General features: G+C 41.5%; 1 protein-coding gene across 17 annotated transcripts in view; it reads left to right on the forward strand.

The window, feature by feature from the left end:
* Positions 1-16563, forward strand: part of Ptprt (protein tyrosine phosphatase receptor type T) — a 1127865-nt gene that overhangs the window by 1042771 nt on the left and 68531 nt on the right. For 12 of the 17 annotated variants that reach the window (XM_060382888.1, XM_060382893.1, XM_060382885.1 and 9 more), the window contains one exon: positions 371-561. In XM_060382888.1, the coding sequence (XP_060238871.1) occupies positions 371-561 (191 nt within the window). The remainder of the gene's footprint in view (positions 1-370; positions 562-16563) is intronic. The other 5 variants (XM_060382886.1, XM_060382898.1, XM_060382894.1 and 2 more) reach the window with 1 other exon arrangement.

Genomic DNA, 16563 nt, shown 5'->3' on the forward strand with positions numbered 1-16563 from the left:
CTGGCTTCTTATTAGTTCTGGGATTGGCTAGTATTGACCAAGGCACACAACAGGCCTACAGAAAGGGCTAAGGACTGGCAAGGGACAGTCACTAAACTGTCAGTTTGTCATCACACAATCTATAATGAGCCCTTGAAACTGAAATGAACCAAGGATCATTGCATGCATTGGTTTGCCATTTCCCCATTCAAATCTATGTGCACAGTCAAGCAAGGGAAGCAGTGTCTATTATTCTTCCTATAATTTCCTGACCTGAGGAGTACAGTTTTCTCTGCCCTCCTTGGGCCATGCTGGGGGGTGGGGGTGGGGTACAAAGAGCAAAGCTCCCAAAGTGACAGTTTGTGCTGCTTCTTCTCCTTCTTCTTTGAAGCAGATGGCAGCCGTGGGGAGCTATCCCAACCCACCCTCACCATTCAGACTCACCCCTACCGGACCTGCGACCCTGTAGAGATGACTTACCCCCGGGACCAGTTCCAGCCTGCCATCCGGGTAGCAGACCTGCTTCAGCACATCACCCAGATGAAACGAGGCCAGGGCTACGGGTTCAAGGAGGAATATGAGGTAAGAGGCCATGGGAGGAGTCCTCAGTAGCTCACGGGTATGCTTGGAGAGCTAAAGGTTGACCACGAGCAACAGCAAAGCCTGGGAACATGGTGGAAATGCCCCACTAGACCCGCTTAACCAGAACTTACATTTTAACCAGAACCCAGACATTAGATTTGAGAACTATCATGCTCCAAGTCCCTACGTTTTAGGGTCAAACGTACCTTCACTGTGAAGGTATCAAGCACTCTTCCCACATGCTGTGGAAATCTCCCCTGCCAGTGGTGTCTGGCATGCCTGCTGTTTCCTGCTCACTTCTCGCCCAGTGTTCAAGCTTCTATGCTGTTCTCACTGTGTGCCCCCAGGGCTGTGTAGTGCAGTAACTGTTGTGTCCTCTCTCCGTACCTCCTCCCTCCTGCATTGGTCATCCCTTTCCTCCCACAACCCCCTCACTCTTGGCATCTCTAGAACAAAAGGTATGGATACATGGCATAGTTGCTTCAGGAGCTACATGGTGGTGGTAGGTCAGGGTTGTGATGGTGATGGTGATGGTGGGGGTGGGGGTGGTGTGGCAGACAACCACAGCAAAGTGTGGAAAGTGCCTCCGTCCAACAGTATTATCCTGTGGGTTCCAAACCATGCAGCATGCCAGCAATGCCCTCTAAGGTTCAAATACTACAATCTCCTCTTCCCCGAGTCTTCTTTAGTGTCTTCCAGGACCACTCTCACCATGGCTTCACATTTCCTTTGCTTTATTACACAAAACAATTTCTCTTCCAGCTATCTTGATCTAACTCCTTTTGGTTCAAATCTTACCTACTAGATCTTACCTTTTATGAAAGAAAAGCACAACGAAAAATCCATTAGGATATGTTCCTAGTCCAAAGACCAGTTCACTATCCCCCAGACCCCCCAAAAAAGTGGCAGTTATCTTAATGACAGTATAGTCCAGCTGCAGCATCTTCCTTTGCTTCCCTTTCCTTTCTCTCCTTTCCCCAAAGATCTCTTCAACATCCTCTATGTGGCAAGTGTTAAATGATACCCACCGGGTTTCCCTCCCTCCTTCCTTACCTTCCTTCCTTTTCTCCCTTCTTCTTTCTGTCACATGCAACAATGACCCAGATATATTCTGTTCAGTTCCACTGTGTGCAGCAAAGGCGCCTTGGCTCACTCCAGCTCAGACAAAGTTTATCTCTCAGACTAAATTCCTAAAACATGCTTACTGAGTAGTATTTCTGATGTCGTGGGAGGACATGAAATAATGCTAAAAAACGTGAGATCCAGATAGCTGGGTTTCAATGCAGTAAGGTGTGTGATCTTGGCATATCACAGTTTTCAAATTCTTCGTTAATTGAAGATTGTGTCTAAATGGTTCCTAAGACCTATTTGCCCCTAAAACTTTATGGGAGTACAGAACAGTAGAGCGGGCCATGTTTGTCATACTTTGAGAATAGAAACATTTTTACCAGGTCAGGGGAGGCAGCAGTTAATTTCAGATATAGTCTAAATCAAATACCTTTTTTGTGTGTATACTCGGTCTATCACAAAGCCTCATAGATTCAAAACCCATTGCTTCTTTAATATATATATAATATTTATTATATATTAATTAAATATTAATATAATATTATATATGTGTGTATATATGTATTTATGTATATTAGGACACAAACTGATAAAGGTAAATGTATTCCTTTATAGTTTTTCCAAACCAGGGAGAAAAAGATTCTTGGTTGAGGCCTGATTTCTGCAGCATTGTTGCCCGTTTATAGAAAAGATGAAACAAAAGCCAGGAGCTACAAAATATTAATTTAAGTTGCCAGAATTATATGGCATATCTTCCCTAGAGGCAAACTCCTCCTCTGATTGGCACCAAAGCTGATTCAGCCTTTTCCTTCCCCCAGCCTGGGATTCACTGGGGCTCATCATTTCAGAAATCTGATAGGAAAAGGGAGGATACAAGTTTTTCTTTCGAATATTTCCTTTCCTGCCAGGATAGTTACAGGACTACCAGTTTTGGAAGAATATTGGAACAAGAGTCACGGGTAATGTTCCCATAACATCTGAGTCTTATTTCCTAAAAAGATAAATTGTCCCAAGCCTGTGTGTGTGCTGACACACATGCAGATCAGTTCGTTGAGCAAATATCTCAGGACAGGGTGTGTTGTTTGTAAAGGCCCAATATTACTGTAGTTTGATAAGCCCTTAGTCATTATAGTTTGTCTCGAAAGTTCAAATAGCATCAAGAGAAGTATGTACTTCATCAGAAAGGTTCATAAGTGGTCAAAGCCTAAAATACCTGTTATGTGAACTTTAAATCTAAAATTCAAGAACAGAAATACAGATGCAACTGACCATTTTAGAACATTTCTTTCTAGCATATTTCTTCTCAAGCATCTATCCCTGTATCATCAGTTGTTTGTGTTGTTGTTAGATTGAATGTTTTGTTTTTGTTTTTATTTTTTTTCTACCTGTCAGCATCTCCCAAGATTTCTAGCATGGAAATAAACTTACTTTACAGTAAAGAATGTGTGTTATTCCATCACTTGGGCCTCAACTCTAAATTTTTCTGATGAAGCCAGCCTTACCTTCAGTTAGTTCAAATTGTATTAATGGCTAGCTAGTGTGACATCATGCTTCTGGTTAACAGCATTGTTTGGTTAACCAGGAGCTAATTAGAAAACATTGTTTGTTGAAATAGTCTACTTTTGTAGGATATGGTAGTCCAGTTTCTCAGAAAATGACTGTGGTTTCTTTTATCATAAAGGGTCTTATGGTTTCTATAACCCTCATCTTGTACATGAATTACAGATCTGCATCAAGGCTCCGTGTAGACATAAAACCTTGAGCCTCCAGTTCTGCTGTCATGCAGCTGCTGTGTGATATCCTTGCCTGTCACATCCCCATTCTGCTATGCTTTTATGTTTTTCATACCAATGTGTAGATTTGACAAGTTGAAGTCTAAGGGAACATCAGTGTTCACAAGCTGTGCCTTCTCAAACCCAGCTATATAGTCACTCTTAGATTTGCATTGAGTATTTACTATTGCCCAGGAGTATTCTAGGCATTTGGGATACAATAGTATCCCAATACTATACAATAGTATCCATGCCCTCATGAAGCTTCTATTCTAGCAGAGTTAATAAAAAAACAAACATAGACTTAAAATAAATAAACCACTGTTTGCTGTATTACAAACTACCTCAAATATGAACAACAACAACAACAACAACAAAAAACCCAATTGATTTATTTCAATAATTGGCTCTACGGGTTAGGAATTTGAACAGTGAATAAAATATACACTAATCTCTTCTCCATAATGCAAGTCTCCATGGCTGGTTGCTGAAATCTCTATAGTGGTTTTATTCTGATGTCTAATAATAGATGCAGACATCATCTATGATCTCAGTGGAGATTTTCCACTAGGATTCCTCTGCATAACCTCCTGAGTGGCCTGGCATTCCTGGCCAAGTGGTAACTTCCAAAACAGTTGGACTTTTTATATGGTTGTTCAGCACTCCAAAGGTAACCCACCAAGGTAAAAATTACCTACTGTCGGTGGCCTAAGCTTTGACGCCACATTGTGTTAAATATGAGCAAAGGAAAAGCTGACCCCCTTCCAGTAAGGAGGGAAAGTAGACATAGGAGGACCACTTGCCAGATTCTAGAAGAGGACATAAGATACTAAATAACATAGTCTTGGGGTGATATGGTATGCTAGCACAAAAGAGGGTAGGACAAGAAAGGGAATAGCATAATCCATAATATTAGAAGCAAGTTGGTCCAATATTAATGAAAGTAAAAGAACAGTCCTTAAAAAGGGTAGGTTTGGGAGGAGGGATTTCCATGGCAAGGTGATAATATAATGGCATGTGCAAACATGAATAAAGAAAGCTGGTCAGTGTATAGTGAACACATGCTGGGCATGAAAGAGGGACCCCGGTCTTTGGTAGACTACAGATTAGTGTAAGGAGTTTGGATTTCATTCTCAGTAAGCTGGAAACTAACTGCAGAGCTTTGATAACAGGCACTAGTGGTCTGATTTTATGTATGAAAATTCATTCTAGATACTGTGAGTAGAATGGTACTTGGGGAGCAAGGTGAGCCAGTGATGTGGTAAGCCAGATGAGACAATGTGACTGTGAACAGGGACAGTAGAGAAGTCCATAAGAAAAGGTTGGGTACTGAATATGTCACAAAGATAGAGCCAACAAGACTTCTAAAGATCTTATTTATTTTACATATTAGTGTTCTATGTGCATGCAAGAAGAGGGCATCAGATTCCAGTATAGATGGTTGTGAGCCACCATGTGATTGCTAGGAATTGAACTCAGGATCTCTGGAGGAGGAGACAGTGCTCTTACCCACTGAGCCATCTCTCTACCCCCAAGACTTCTTAATACATGGTGAGTACATAAGGAAAAGATTCAAGAATGACTCTGAAGTGCTTACTTGGACAACTGGAAAAATGGAGTTGTCACCAATAGTAATGAGAAGTTACAGGGAGGTCCAGTCTGGAGCAACTGGAAGTTCAATTGATAAGTTTTCAATGTCCATATGAACAGTTAGCCATATGAACATGACCTTGAGAAAGAGGCCCAGGCTACAAAGAAAAGCCAAAATATCAGAAGAAGTCATCAGGCATGTCAACAGAGACAGGAACCTTGGACTGAACCTTTTGAAAGTCCCAGTTTAGGATGATATAGAGTACTTTCCATGAGTTATGCATTGGACTAGACTCTATGGACTAAGAAGATACAGTAAGCATTACTCTACCTGTAGAACTTGAACTTGAACTTGATTAAGGACAGCCATATAGACTGATAGTTTAATTGCAAGACAAAAAATGCCACCATAAAGGAATACCCAGAATTATAGCAAACCATGGAGATAAGGTATATTCAGCCTGATGATAGATATGTTAGTGATTTTCAGGAATACACTAGTCTCAACCAACTGTAAAAAAATAAGAATAGGAAGTGAAAATATAGATGGGTATTCTGGACAGAGAACTACAAGCAATGTTATGGGAGGATAGAAAGTGGATTGAGTTAGAGGAACCACAAGTAGCTTGATGTATAAAAACAAGAGGACACAAGAAGGGAGATAGGGACTGGAGTTGTTAGCAACTACGTGTCCAGGAATGGGGTAATATTTGGCACTCTGAGGAATTGGACTTTATTCTAGGAGTTATGGGGGCCATAGAGGGAGTAGAAAATTTCAAAGTAGATTTTTTTTTTACTTCAAATCGTGTATGAGAAAAGAGATACCAGAGGCAAGTTGAGCAGCCGGGGCAATAATTCTTGAAAAAGACTGGACTGTACTCCCCAAACCAGGAGACTAGGCCCAGAACACAGACCACACACACACACACACACACACACACACACACACAAACACACTGCATGTAAAATTATAAAGTCCACTTGGTCTCTTTATGTGGAAACTTGAGTCTCTCATTATCCATGCTTTAAGTTCCACTACTTGAAGTAATGCATAGATTGTCCTGCACTGTGAGCCAAATACCTAGACTCATTTCCTACCATTTTCATAAGTATGTAGGTGACCTGGGTCTCGTTTCTATTCTTATCTACTTAGGACAAATGTGTTTATCAGGGTAGTCCAAGAGCCCTTCTGTAGCTAATATAATGAGAGTCCAAATAAGAACCTATTAGCTAGACTAATTGGGTTTCCTTTCCATGCAAGTCTTGGGCTTCCTCTCCCATAGTTATATCACAGTTTATTAACCATGGTTCAAAGAACTCAAGAAGGACTAAAGCAAATTAACTGCCATGCATTTCTGGCTCTCAGCTGAGATTTTTAATCTTGGCTTCAGGTTAGAACTACCTGGGAAAAATTTTAAAGCACCAGTATACTGGCCATATTTCAGACCAATTAAAAGAAAATGTACTTTGGTGGGACCAGAGATCAGTGTTCAACAAGTTTTCTAGTTGATTAAAATATACTTTATAAATTATTAGTCACTAGTCTTAGGAAACTCCTGGAGTTTCCAGTGTGGGCCATATCATTCACTATCTCTGTTTTATTGTCTGATCCTTAAATCTGCCCATCACATTCAATCAAAGACAATCCTGAACCACAGAGCCCTTTCCCCTTTCCTCCTTTCCTTACCATAGCCAAAATGGTCCCACTTTTTCCAGTTGCATGCCAACAAATGTAAACAGATTTTAGTTAGAGAGCAGGGTTGTCTCTGTATGCTGTAAACACAATGAACAGAAGGGTAGCAGGTTTGGGTAAGATGAGGGAGAGTAGGAAAAGGTGAATTTGTGATATAGACAAAGAAAAGAATTGTGTTACTCCCCATCCAATGTAGACAGCCTGTCACTGTAATGAATGGAATGAGCCCAGTAGGGCGACCAGAAGGTGTCTGGTTATCACAGCTCCATTAAGGCTATTTAAGGCAACAAGGAACAGCTGTGAGGAATATGATGCAGTCTAATGAAGAGCAAACATTTGTTCATTTTCCAGCTCTGGCTGGATGTACCATGTGCACAGCTTTCGAGGGGAGAGGACATCTTGCTTAGTCATCTGTGGGTGATATCATGCAGGCAGCCTCCTAATAGAGCATAACCGTGGCAACGGAAGCTTCCTGGGCAGGGACGGAGGACACCCCTCACTGGAAACAGATTAACAGAACATCCTGTTACTAGAGAGACTCTGGTCCAGTTCCTTGATTTATAGATGAGAAAGGTTCTGGGGACTGGCATGAGGGATTAGTGGCAGATGCTCAAATCATAAATGGAGAAACATGGTCATTCCTCTACTCTGCAAAATCATAATGGCCCAAATGGAAGAGCCAGGCTCCCACCTGTTCATCTCATTCTCCTGGCAGATTAAAACAGGAAGAAAATGGGCCATTTCCTGGAAGTGGCCAAAGGGCATTGAACCCATGCCGGGACAAATGTGGGAAAGAGCTAGTTTGGGTGACACTGTGAACTCAGTCCTGTTAGCCTGTTTTTAATCATTTGACTTATAAGAGTGTTCTTAACACAGCCAACACATTTGTTTATGTTTGATACAGGAACCCCTCCAGCTGAGTGACTGACCTCATAGGAGTCTGTAGAAAAGTTCTGAGACCAAGACTAAAGACCTAGTACTCACCCAGATTAGAAGATGCTGAGTAGTCTTAGACAAGACTCTTTCCTAAGTGAATCCTAGTTTCATCTTTTGTGAAATGCTTTACTGGTTTTGCAGGGATTTTTAAGTCTGATAGTATATGGCCTTTTCTAATCACTCATCTGGTCAGAAACACCGAGTGCCAGTGGCATCCTTTGTACCATTTCAGTAACTGGAGATGGCTAACCAGAAGTAGAGACCCTGTATAAGGAAGCTCATGACCTCACCACATAAGGGAATGCCATAACCCTAGTTAAAATAGCAAGTTAACTCTAGTTAAAATGCTTTAGAGCAGTGGTTCTCCATCTTCCTAATGCTATGCCCGTTAGTTCTTCATGTTGTGGTAACCCCCAGCCATAAAATTTATTTTTCTTGCTACTTCACACTTATAATTTCACTACTGTCATGAATTGTAATGTAAATATCTTACATATGACCCCTGGGAAAGGATCTTTTGACCCCTCAGATGGGTCACAACCCAAAGGAGGAGAACCACTGCTTTAGAGGTATGTGGATGTGGACAGGATAGGAAGAAGCAATTGGTTGTTTCTGGCAGTGTTATTATTAATGTTGGCTTTTTGTTACCTGTTACCAAAATAAGTGTCACAAAAGATATGTGACACTGAGATGAAGCAAAGTAGAATAAGAAAGAAACTGTGTACATAGTGTGTGTGTCTATGTGCACATGAATTTGTGTGTCTATGCCATGCCTGTGGAGGCCAGAGGAGGGCATCAGATCCCCTGGAACTGGAGTTATAGATAGATGGTTGAGAGTTCCCTGACTTAAGCACTGGAAACTGAACTTGGGTCCTCTAGGAAACTAGTAAGTGCTTTTAACCTCTTGGGTGTTATTGTAGCCTCCCCACAAAAATTAATGATGATCTCCAATAGTTCATCCCGTCTAACACTGGAGTTTAGGAAAGAGTTGCTGCCTAAAGCAACCTCCTAGATGCTCCTGTGTAGTGTGTATGATGGAGACAATGGGCTTTGGGGGGTTAGGGTAGATTTTCTCTCCCAGCTCAGAGCTGGGAAGGATAAGGAAATGAGTGTAAGATTCTCCATTGGGCCTGAAAATAAGGACAAAGCCTTATTCATTCTTTCTTCCCCCTCAAACATCTGAAAATAACGTACAAATATGAAATATTTAATTATAATAGGAAGTACTGGTAAAAAATGAAGTGGTTAACAATAATTATACCCAAAGGCAAATCAAAACCAAAATGAGCTATTAGCCCACCCAAATTAGAACTGCTGTTGTCAAATGGCAAGAAATTGGGGTGGAGGGTAAAAAGGTATTGGGGTGGTTAAGGACACTTACTATTCTTGTAGAACCCCTAGGATCAGTTTCCTAGAACTCTCATAATAACCTTCCATATGTCCAATTCCAAAGATCTGATGTCCTTTTCTGACTTCTGAGAGTACCAGGCATGAGTGTGATTTACATACATATAGGCAAAACATTCATACACATAAATTTTTTATTTTTAGTCAGGATATAAATGATAGCAGAGGATCCAGAGGAAGGGGAGCTCACATATTGTTGGTGGGCATGTAATAAGTACAGCCATTATGGAAAACAGTATGGAGGGTCTTTAAATAGCTGGAAATAGAACTACCATATAATACAACTGTCCTGCATTGAGTTATACATCAAAGGAATTTAAATCAGTACACGGAACAGACATCTTCACTCACAATAGCTAAGATATGGAATCAGCCTAGGGGTCTATTGGCGGATGAATGATAAAGAAAATGTGGAATGCATACTTTATGAAATATTCATCCATATAAATGAGACTGTCATTTGCAATAATATGGATGAACAGGAGAGCATTATGTTAAGTGAAATAAGTCATGCAGAGAAAGACAGATAGCACATGGTCTCACTTAAATGTGGAAACTAAAATACTAGTTTTAAAGAAGCAGAGGCCAAAGTAGTGGGCACCAGAACCTAGGAAGGGTTTAGAGGAGGGAAAGATGGAGAGGAAATAGCTTGAAGGAACTTGGGCACAGTTGGAAAGAAAGAACAGCTTTAAAATCTACAGTACTGTGACTGTTTTGACAACAGTTGATTGTATATTTCAGAATAGCTACTGGAGGTTTTGAATATTCCCAACACAATGAAATGACATCTGTCTGAGGTGACAGATATGCTAATTACCCAATCTGATCATTATGCATTGTATAGATGTATTGAGCTGTCAGAGGATACCCCATAGATATACATAATTAGGATGTGTCAATTAAACATATAAATATATTTTTAAAAGAATAGCTCACTTCAAGAAAAAGACACTGTGTCTTCTGGGAAGAAACCAACACAGAAAGATCCTCACCTGTGTGGGGGTCGCTCTGGATGTGTGGAGCGTCAGCCTTTAACGCTGAGCCTGAGTTTCCCCAGGGGCATTTGCTATGTGCATCTGCCTTACTGCCTATGACAGCAGTTCTCAAGCTTTAATGTATGTCAGAGGCAGGTAGAGAGTTAAGAACGGACACTGAGGCTTAGGGTCACTGATGCCAGATAGCCATTGTAGCAACTGGGGATATGATATGGTTGAGGTGAAGGTTTTTATTGCAAATATGCAAGAAAGTAAAACTTGAGGGACCAGAAGAGTGCAGAGCAAGGAGAGAAAGTAGGAAGCTGAACATGGCCAGAAGACCGGGCCAGGTCATGAGAGGAAAAGGGGGGAGCGAGAGAGGGAGAAAAAGAGATGACCAAGAGAGAAGGGCAAAAGAGAGAGGGCCAAGAGAGACAGAAAGGAAAAGAAAAAAAGAGAACTTGTAGCTTAAATGGCAGAATTATATGGGAAAGAGAAGCTGGAGGCAAGGAATGCCACAAGCTAGAAAAGTTTTGGGTAGGGATGGGTGAGAAGAGCTGAGAAGAGCCAGGATGACAGCAAGGACTCTGCAAAAGATTGCTTGTGATGCTGAGAGCCTAGAAGCCTGTGTGTTTTGGTATGCTCGTAGGCACCACAGAGAGCCATTTTTGCAGGTTTTTTTGAACCCGACAGCTAGGGAGCTCTGCATTTAGCCAAGTCCTTGGGAAATCTGAATACCTACCAAAATTTGAAAGCCACTGACATAACAATTGTCATCTGAAAGAAATCTGTGTTGTTGTTTTTTTTTTTTTTAACTTTGTAGTGTGTGCATGTCTGAACACACACATTTTGTGCAGGTTTGTGTGCATGTGTTTGCAAGCTTATGGAAACCAGGGGTTAAAATTTTGGGTATCATTCCTCAGGATGTACTTCCACCTTCTTTCTAGAGACAGAGCTTCTCACTGGTCTGTAATTCACTAATTTCATTCCTCAGTTTGAGCATCATGCTCCAGAGATTCATTTGCCTGTGCCTGCCCAGCACTGAATGCATAAGCTACCATGGCAAGCTTTTCTTTTCACATGGGTTCTGAGGCTTAAACATGGGTCCTCATGTTTGTCCAGCAAGCACTCTACCAAATAAGCTATTGCCCTAGCCCTTTTGTTTCTCTGTGACTTTGAGATCAGATCTCACTGTACAACCCAGGCTGGCCTCAAACTCCCCATCCTCCTTGCTTCCTAAGTGTGGGCTGTAATTGGGTTCTTTAAAAGATGTGTTATGACTGTACACACAGACACACACTCAGCGCTTCTGACTTGATCCAGGTTCCCATGACAGACAAATACCTGCGTCTTGCAGCAATCTGATTTTCTATTTAGCTTCACCAGCAGAATTCATAAATTACTGTCTATTTAGTGACATGGTATGCAATAATATTTGTTCTCCTGATGCCATTCTGAGTAGAGATCATTAGCCATCCTCTCCTGCCTTCTCCATCCACATTTATAATCTCTAAGGCATATGCCTCACAGCACAGAATAGATAGTGCCTGTTGAAAGTTTAGCCTCTGCCGAGGCTATCACTAACTCAAACAGCACCTCAGACAGAAAAAGCAGAAGATGTAGCCTTCTCAAGATACTTAACCATTACCTTCCAAAAATATGTTTGTAATACAGATGTATAGAAAACTATACTGTCTCGTGCACAGTGCTTTAGATCTAGTTGTCTTGTATTGTCCCCAACCTATACAACTGTCCAGGGTGGTCTTTATTTTTTAGTAAATTCCCCCACATACTTCACTAAATTGAACATTAAATGAGTCCACGAATAGACTGAGACTAGACTTTAGACTCCCAAAGAGGATGAAATTCCCCACTACTCAAATTCCGAAAAACAACTCAACCCAGCTTCCCAGAAAGACCCAATTTTAAACCTGAAGACCTCTATCCCAAAAAATCCCTTTGATCTGAGAAAAACCGAGGTGTTTCCAGGAGTACCCACCTTTAAGCTTATGCCTGTAACTTAGATGTTTATTGTAGGAGCATGCAGTAAATTTGGACAGTAGCTATGAAGGTCTAACATCAACCTTTGTATGGAGGCCAATGAATCATCTGTACACACCTTATGCCTCAGGCATTGGTCTGGATGCTGTGTGCATCACCTCAGGTCATCACTATTTGTCCCAAAGCTCTGTGAGACATACTTCTTCATCTTTTAATATTAAATAATTTATATTTTAATTTTGAGCATGCCCATGCTGAGTTTTAACAAATGCACAGAATGGTGTAAGCACCAACACAGTCAGGATCCCTAAATGGGAAATCACAAAACTGCTCTCCCTGCTCCCACTGGGGTTCTGCCCCTCCCCTCCTCTCACCTGAGGGGGGTAATATTGCCATAGCTTTCAGGGAAATGTCATTGAGTCTTGAGTGGCAGAATGATGTCCAGTGAAAACATTCAAGCACTCTAAGGAGCTTCCCTTTCTGCCTTTCCCCCATTCACGTGCAGAGTTAGTGTGTGTGGAGTTTTCCTTGACAAGAAAAGAGAATGACAGGCCCTACTAAAATGGTTCCTCCCTAGTAAGGACTCTGGAAGTTTCCTTTCATAGAGTACAGTGGTAACAGGAAGAAATCCTGGTAGGCTGAACTGGTTATGGAGGAGGCAGGCTCTTGGCTATGCCCTGAAGCATCATCCAGGAACTGGCTGATCAGCAATCCTGGGACCTGGTTTTGCTGCACCTCAGGGCATTTCACATCCAATTATCTCCTGGGATACAGTCAAGCCAAGGAAAATAATGGAAGGTATCACTGCTGACAGAGCTTCTAGGTTTGTGGGGCTTCAGGTAAATGAAGTAGACTGGCACAGCTTAGGATTGGAAGTAAGTTGTTCTCAGAATTTGTGCTCTAAGGTCTCACTATCTGGGGCTTGGGTCCACAGAAGAATTAAAAGCATTTTAGAAGCCCCTCTTAGCTAGTAGCACTAATCCAACTGGTACAAGAAAAAAGAATAGCCAAGCAACCATAAGGGATGATTCATACTTCTAATACGGTATTGAAGTGCTGAGTAGGAAAGAGAAGCAGGTTAACCAGACTTAGGGACTAAGTCAGCACAACAGGCCTACAAAGGAATGATCTGTGATAGAGTGGTCCTAGCCTCCCACTGACACTGTGGCTTGGCAGCTAAGTCCCCAGAAGAGTGCCTGGAGTAGGGACCAAAAATCATTTCATCATGAAATCTATCAGGCCTGTCAACAAAGTGAAGAGCAGGCTCCAGTGACAAGTGTCCTCTGCTGCTTATCATGGTGTGACAATGGATAAGCTTCCTCCCAACGCATTCCTATTGAGTTTGAGTAAAACTCAGTCTGTCTGTGATCTGTAGGACCTTCACTGAGCCACTCCTTTGTGTCACTGATGCTCATAATGTGTCTCCCTCTTTCTTTCTGCTCTGGAGAGCCTTCCTCAAGTTCTAGAACATCACAAGCTGATTTCATCTTGGCAATTGCTCCTCCTTCAGTCTGGAATACTCTACCCAGCTCTTTATAGTTGACATTTGCTTATCCCTTAGTTTGAAATCAAATATGACTTAAAAAGACTAGCAGTAGGATACACAATATTGAGGACGTTGGGATTATTGTGTATCAGGCACTGTGCGACTTCTCCCGGGGACACATGAACAAACTTATTCACTATGGATAGATAACTGACCAAAGAAATGATTATGGCAACTCTAGCTTAGTGAACCATTAAATTTATTGAGGTCACTTCTAGGAATGAGGATGAAGGTTTACATACAAGAACATGTATGACCAAAGACAGCTGTATCATTAAAACACACACACACACACACACACACACACACACATTGCATGGTACTGATTCACAAAAGCTCCATCCTGGTTTTCCTTGTAGGATTCCTAACCAGCTTGGCTGGTTAGAGAATCTTCTCTCTCCAGTAGCTATTATTGCTTATAATACCTTGGAGAGGGGCCTTGTGAATCTTCTAAGTTTCAGGAACTACCTAAGACTTGTGAGCTGTTTACTCCTTGAGCCTAGTAAATTTTACTTCCTGGATCTTAAAGATCTTCCCTCCAGCTATGAATATTTCAGTTTGGAAGAAATTGCTATGCAGCATGGAGAGGGGTGGGCCTCTAAGGAAAAGGATGTCAGAAGGGGCTCACAGAACGTGGTCTGTGCTCAGTGAAATTATAGATGGGTTAAACAAAATCCAGATTGGATGCTAGATGTAATATTATTAGACAGCTTCATAAATCTTAACTGAAGGAAGAATGTACCTGGCAAAGAGGTAGCGGGCATTCTGTCAGCTAGAACTGAGGAATGTTTAGACATTTATTTGTGGTCATGACCAATGTGCTCATGTTTTTCGTCTCTGTTCATATGTGACTGTTCATATGTGTCTTGCAATTGTCTCTTCTCATCACGAATTTCACAAGGGCTCTTGTCTCAGTTTGATTTCTATGAAATATCTTATGCTCACTGGGAGAGGGGTATAGCTGTGAGTGCCAGGCCAGCTTGCCAGTATCAAGGTCTGCTTCCCTACTTCTCAAATGTTACCTTTTCAAACAGCCCTACACAAACCTCTACCTGAGTTGTTACTGCCTCCCTAGGCAACCTGCTCATTGCCTTCAAAGCCCACATTATAAATAGTAATCACTTGTTTGGTTGCATGTCATCTTCCTCTCTCCACCGTGAAAGTGGTTCATGAAATCATATCTGTTACATCTACTGCCATCACTTCTAGAACAAAGTACAGAACCAAGCCTCAGATGCTCACTGAGGAAGGAGGTTTGAGAAGGAGGAACACAGTCTCCCATGTTGCTGAGCAACTACTTTTTTGCTTCTGAATTTCACTTCCTGAGGTTAAGCAATAATCTAGTTCTTTTTTTTTTTCTCGAAAGACCTTTTCAAATTTGACTTTTGAAGATGTTGTGAATGCCAAGGCTCAACTCTCCAGGGACAAGGACATCCCCAAATGCATCTTTTGAACAAAAATTAAGTGACTGCCTTGGGAAAGGAACACTTGGGAAGAATGGGAAACATTTCCAAACTCAGAGGGGAATGTAAAAATAGGGCTTCCCACTTTAAGGAGAAAGAACAAGATAAAGGAACCAGAGATTGATAATAGAGGAGTATAATGAGGTGGCAATTTTGGTCTCAGAAGAATGTGATTAGCTCCTAATGACTGCCACCATTCCCTGGTCAATCTACTGTAACTAGCCACTAATGTAAAAATAATGCCCCTGGCTCCTTCACTTTGAAGACTGAGATGAGTCTCCCTTTCATGCTCTTACCCCTCAGATTTGTTTTCTTGAAGAGATTATCCTCTATTAGACTACAGCTATCTAAAAAGGGAAACATATGGGTGATCAAAGTCTGCCAATTAAGAGCCATTACCACCTCCTCTCAGCTGGCTCTATTAGACACACCTTCTCTATTTGTCAACATCATCACAAATACACACCCGCCCCCACACTCTAACCCTGGTCTCCTTAAGCCTCACTAGGGAGAAACAGAGGTTCAGGTACTATAGTGTGTGCCTCTGTGTATTCCCATGGGGAAATAGCCTTCAGTAATCACAACTGTTATGTAGGGTGTAGAATTACCCTGGTTTAGGTTTGGCTTGGTTTGTCCCCAAAGCTTTGGCTTTGATTTTAAGCAGTTAAGAACTCTCAATGTGGCAAGATGGAACATCATTGGATCTTGGCAATGTTTCAATACAGGACCCATGCTTATTCTATTGGGTCCATAGAGGCAGGCCATCGCAAAGCCCAGGCCCAGAGTTAGGAGAAATCCAGCCAGCTATGCTGCTCAGAAGACAAGCAGAGAACTCAAGACAGTGAGCCATCTGTCACTAAGGGTGTCTCAGTGACTTACACTGTGAATCATCTGATCAGCTGCCTGATCAGTTTTCAAGATCACCGATGACCCTGCATTTCTAAGATCTTTGCCATCCATGGGCAGAGAAGTCACTTCATTCATTAGTCATTTCATTCATTCAAAACTTGTAATTCTAACAATAAGAAGTACAGTCCCAGCAGTGGGCTCTGGAATCAGAATTATAAATGAGATGTTATCCTTTTCCTGAAGAAGCCCATAGCCAAGTTGGAAGGTAGAGCTGTCGGTGTGACAATATATATAAAGGTGACTGACTCTAGCTGAGGACACAGTAAGGACGGGTGAACAGAAAGATAACACAGAGAAGATGAAGTTTGCACTGGGTTTTGGAGATACTTGGTGATTTTGCAGAAGCCTCAGGTGGATGAGAATTTCAAGTAAAAAGATCATGTGTAAAGTCTCAGAGATCTAAAGGACATTGTATATGTCAAGAAGTAAGGCTGAAAGACCATTTGAGGTGAAGTCATAAAGGGCCAGTTACAAAAGAATTTGGAATTTATCCTGAAGACAATTAAAAAAAAAAGGAAACTGGGTCCTGTCCTCGTTTTATAAAGATCACTCTTTCAAGACAGGGAAACCAAAAGGAGACTCATGGGAAAATATCTCTGCAGGTAAATTTGCCATTTTTACATACAATCCCATAGGGGCTTTA

This window comes from Meriones unguiculatus, chromosome 4, assembly GCF_030254825.1.
Source record: "Meriones unguiculatus strain TT.TT164.6M chromosome 4, Bangor_MerUng_6.1, whole genome shotgun sequence".
NCBI lineage: Eukaryota > Metazoa > Chordata > Mammalia > Rodentia > Muridae > Meriones > Meriones unguiculatus.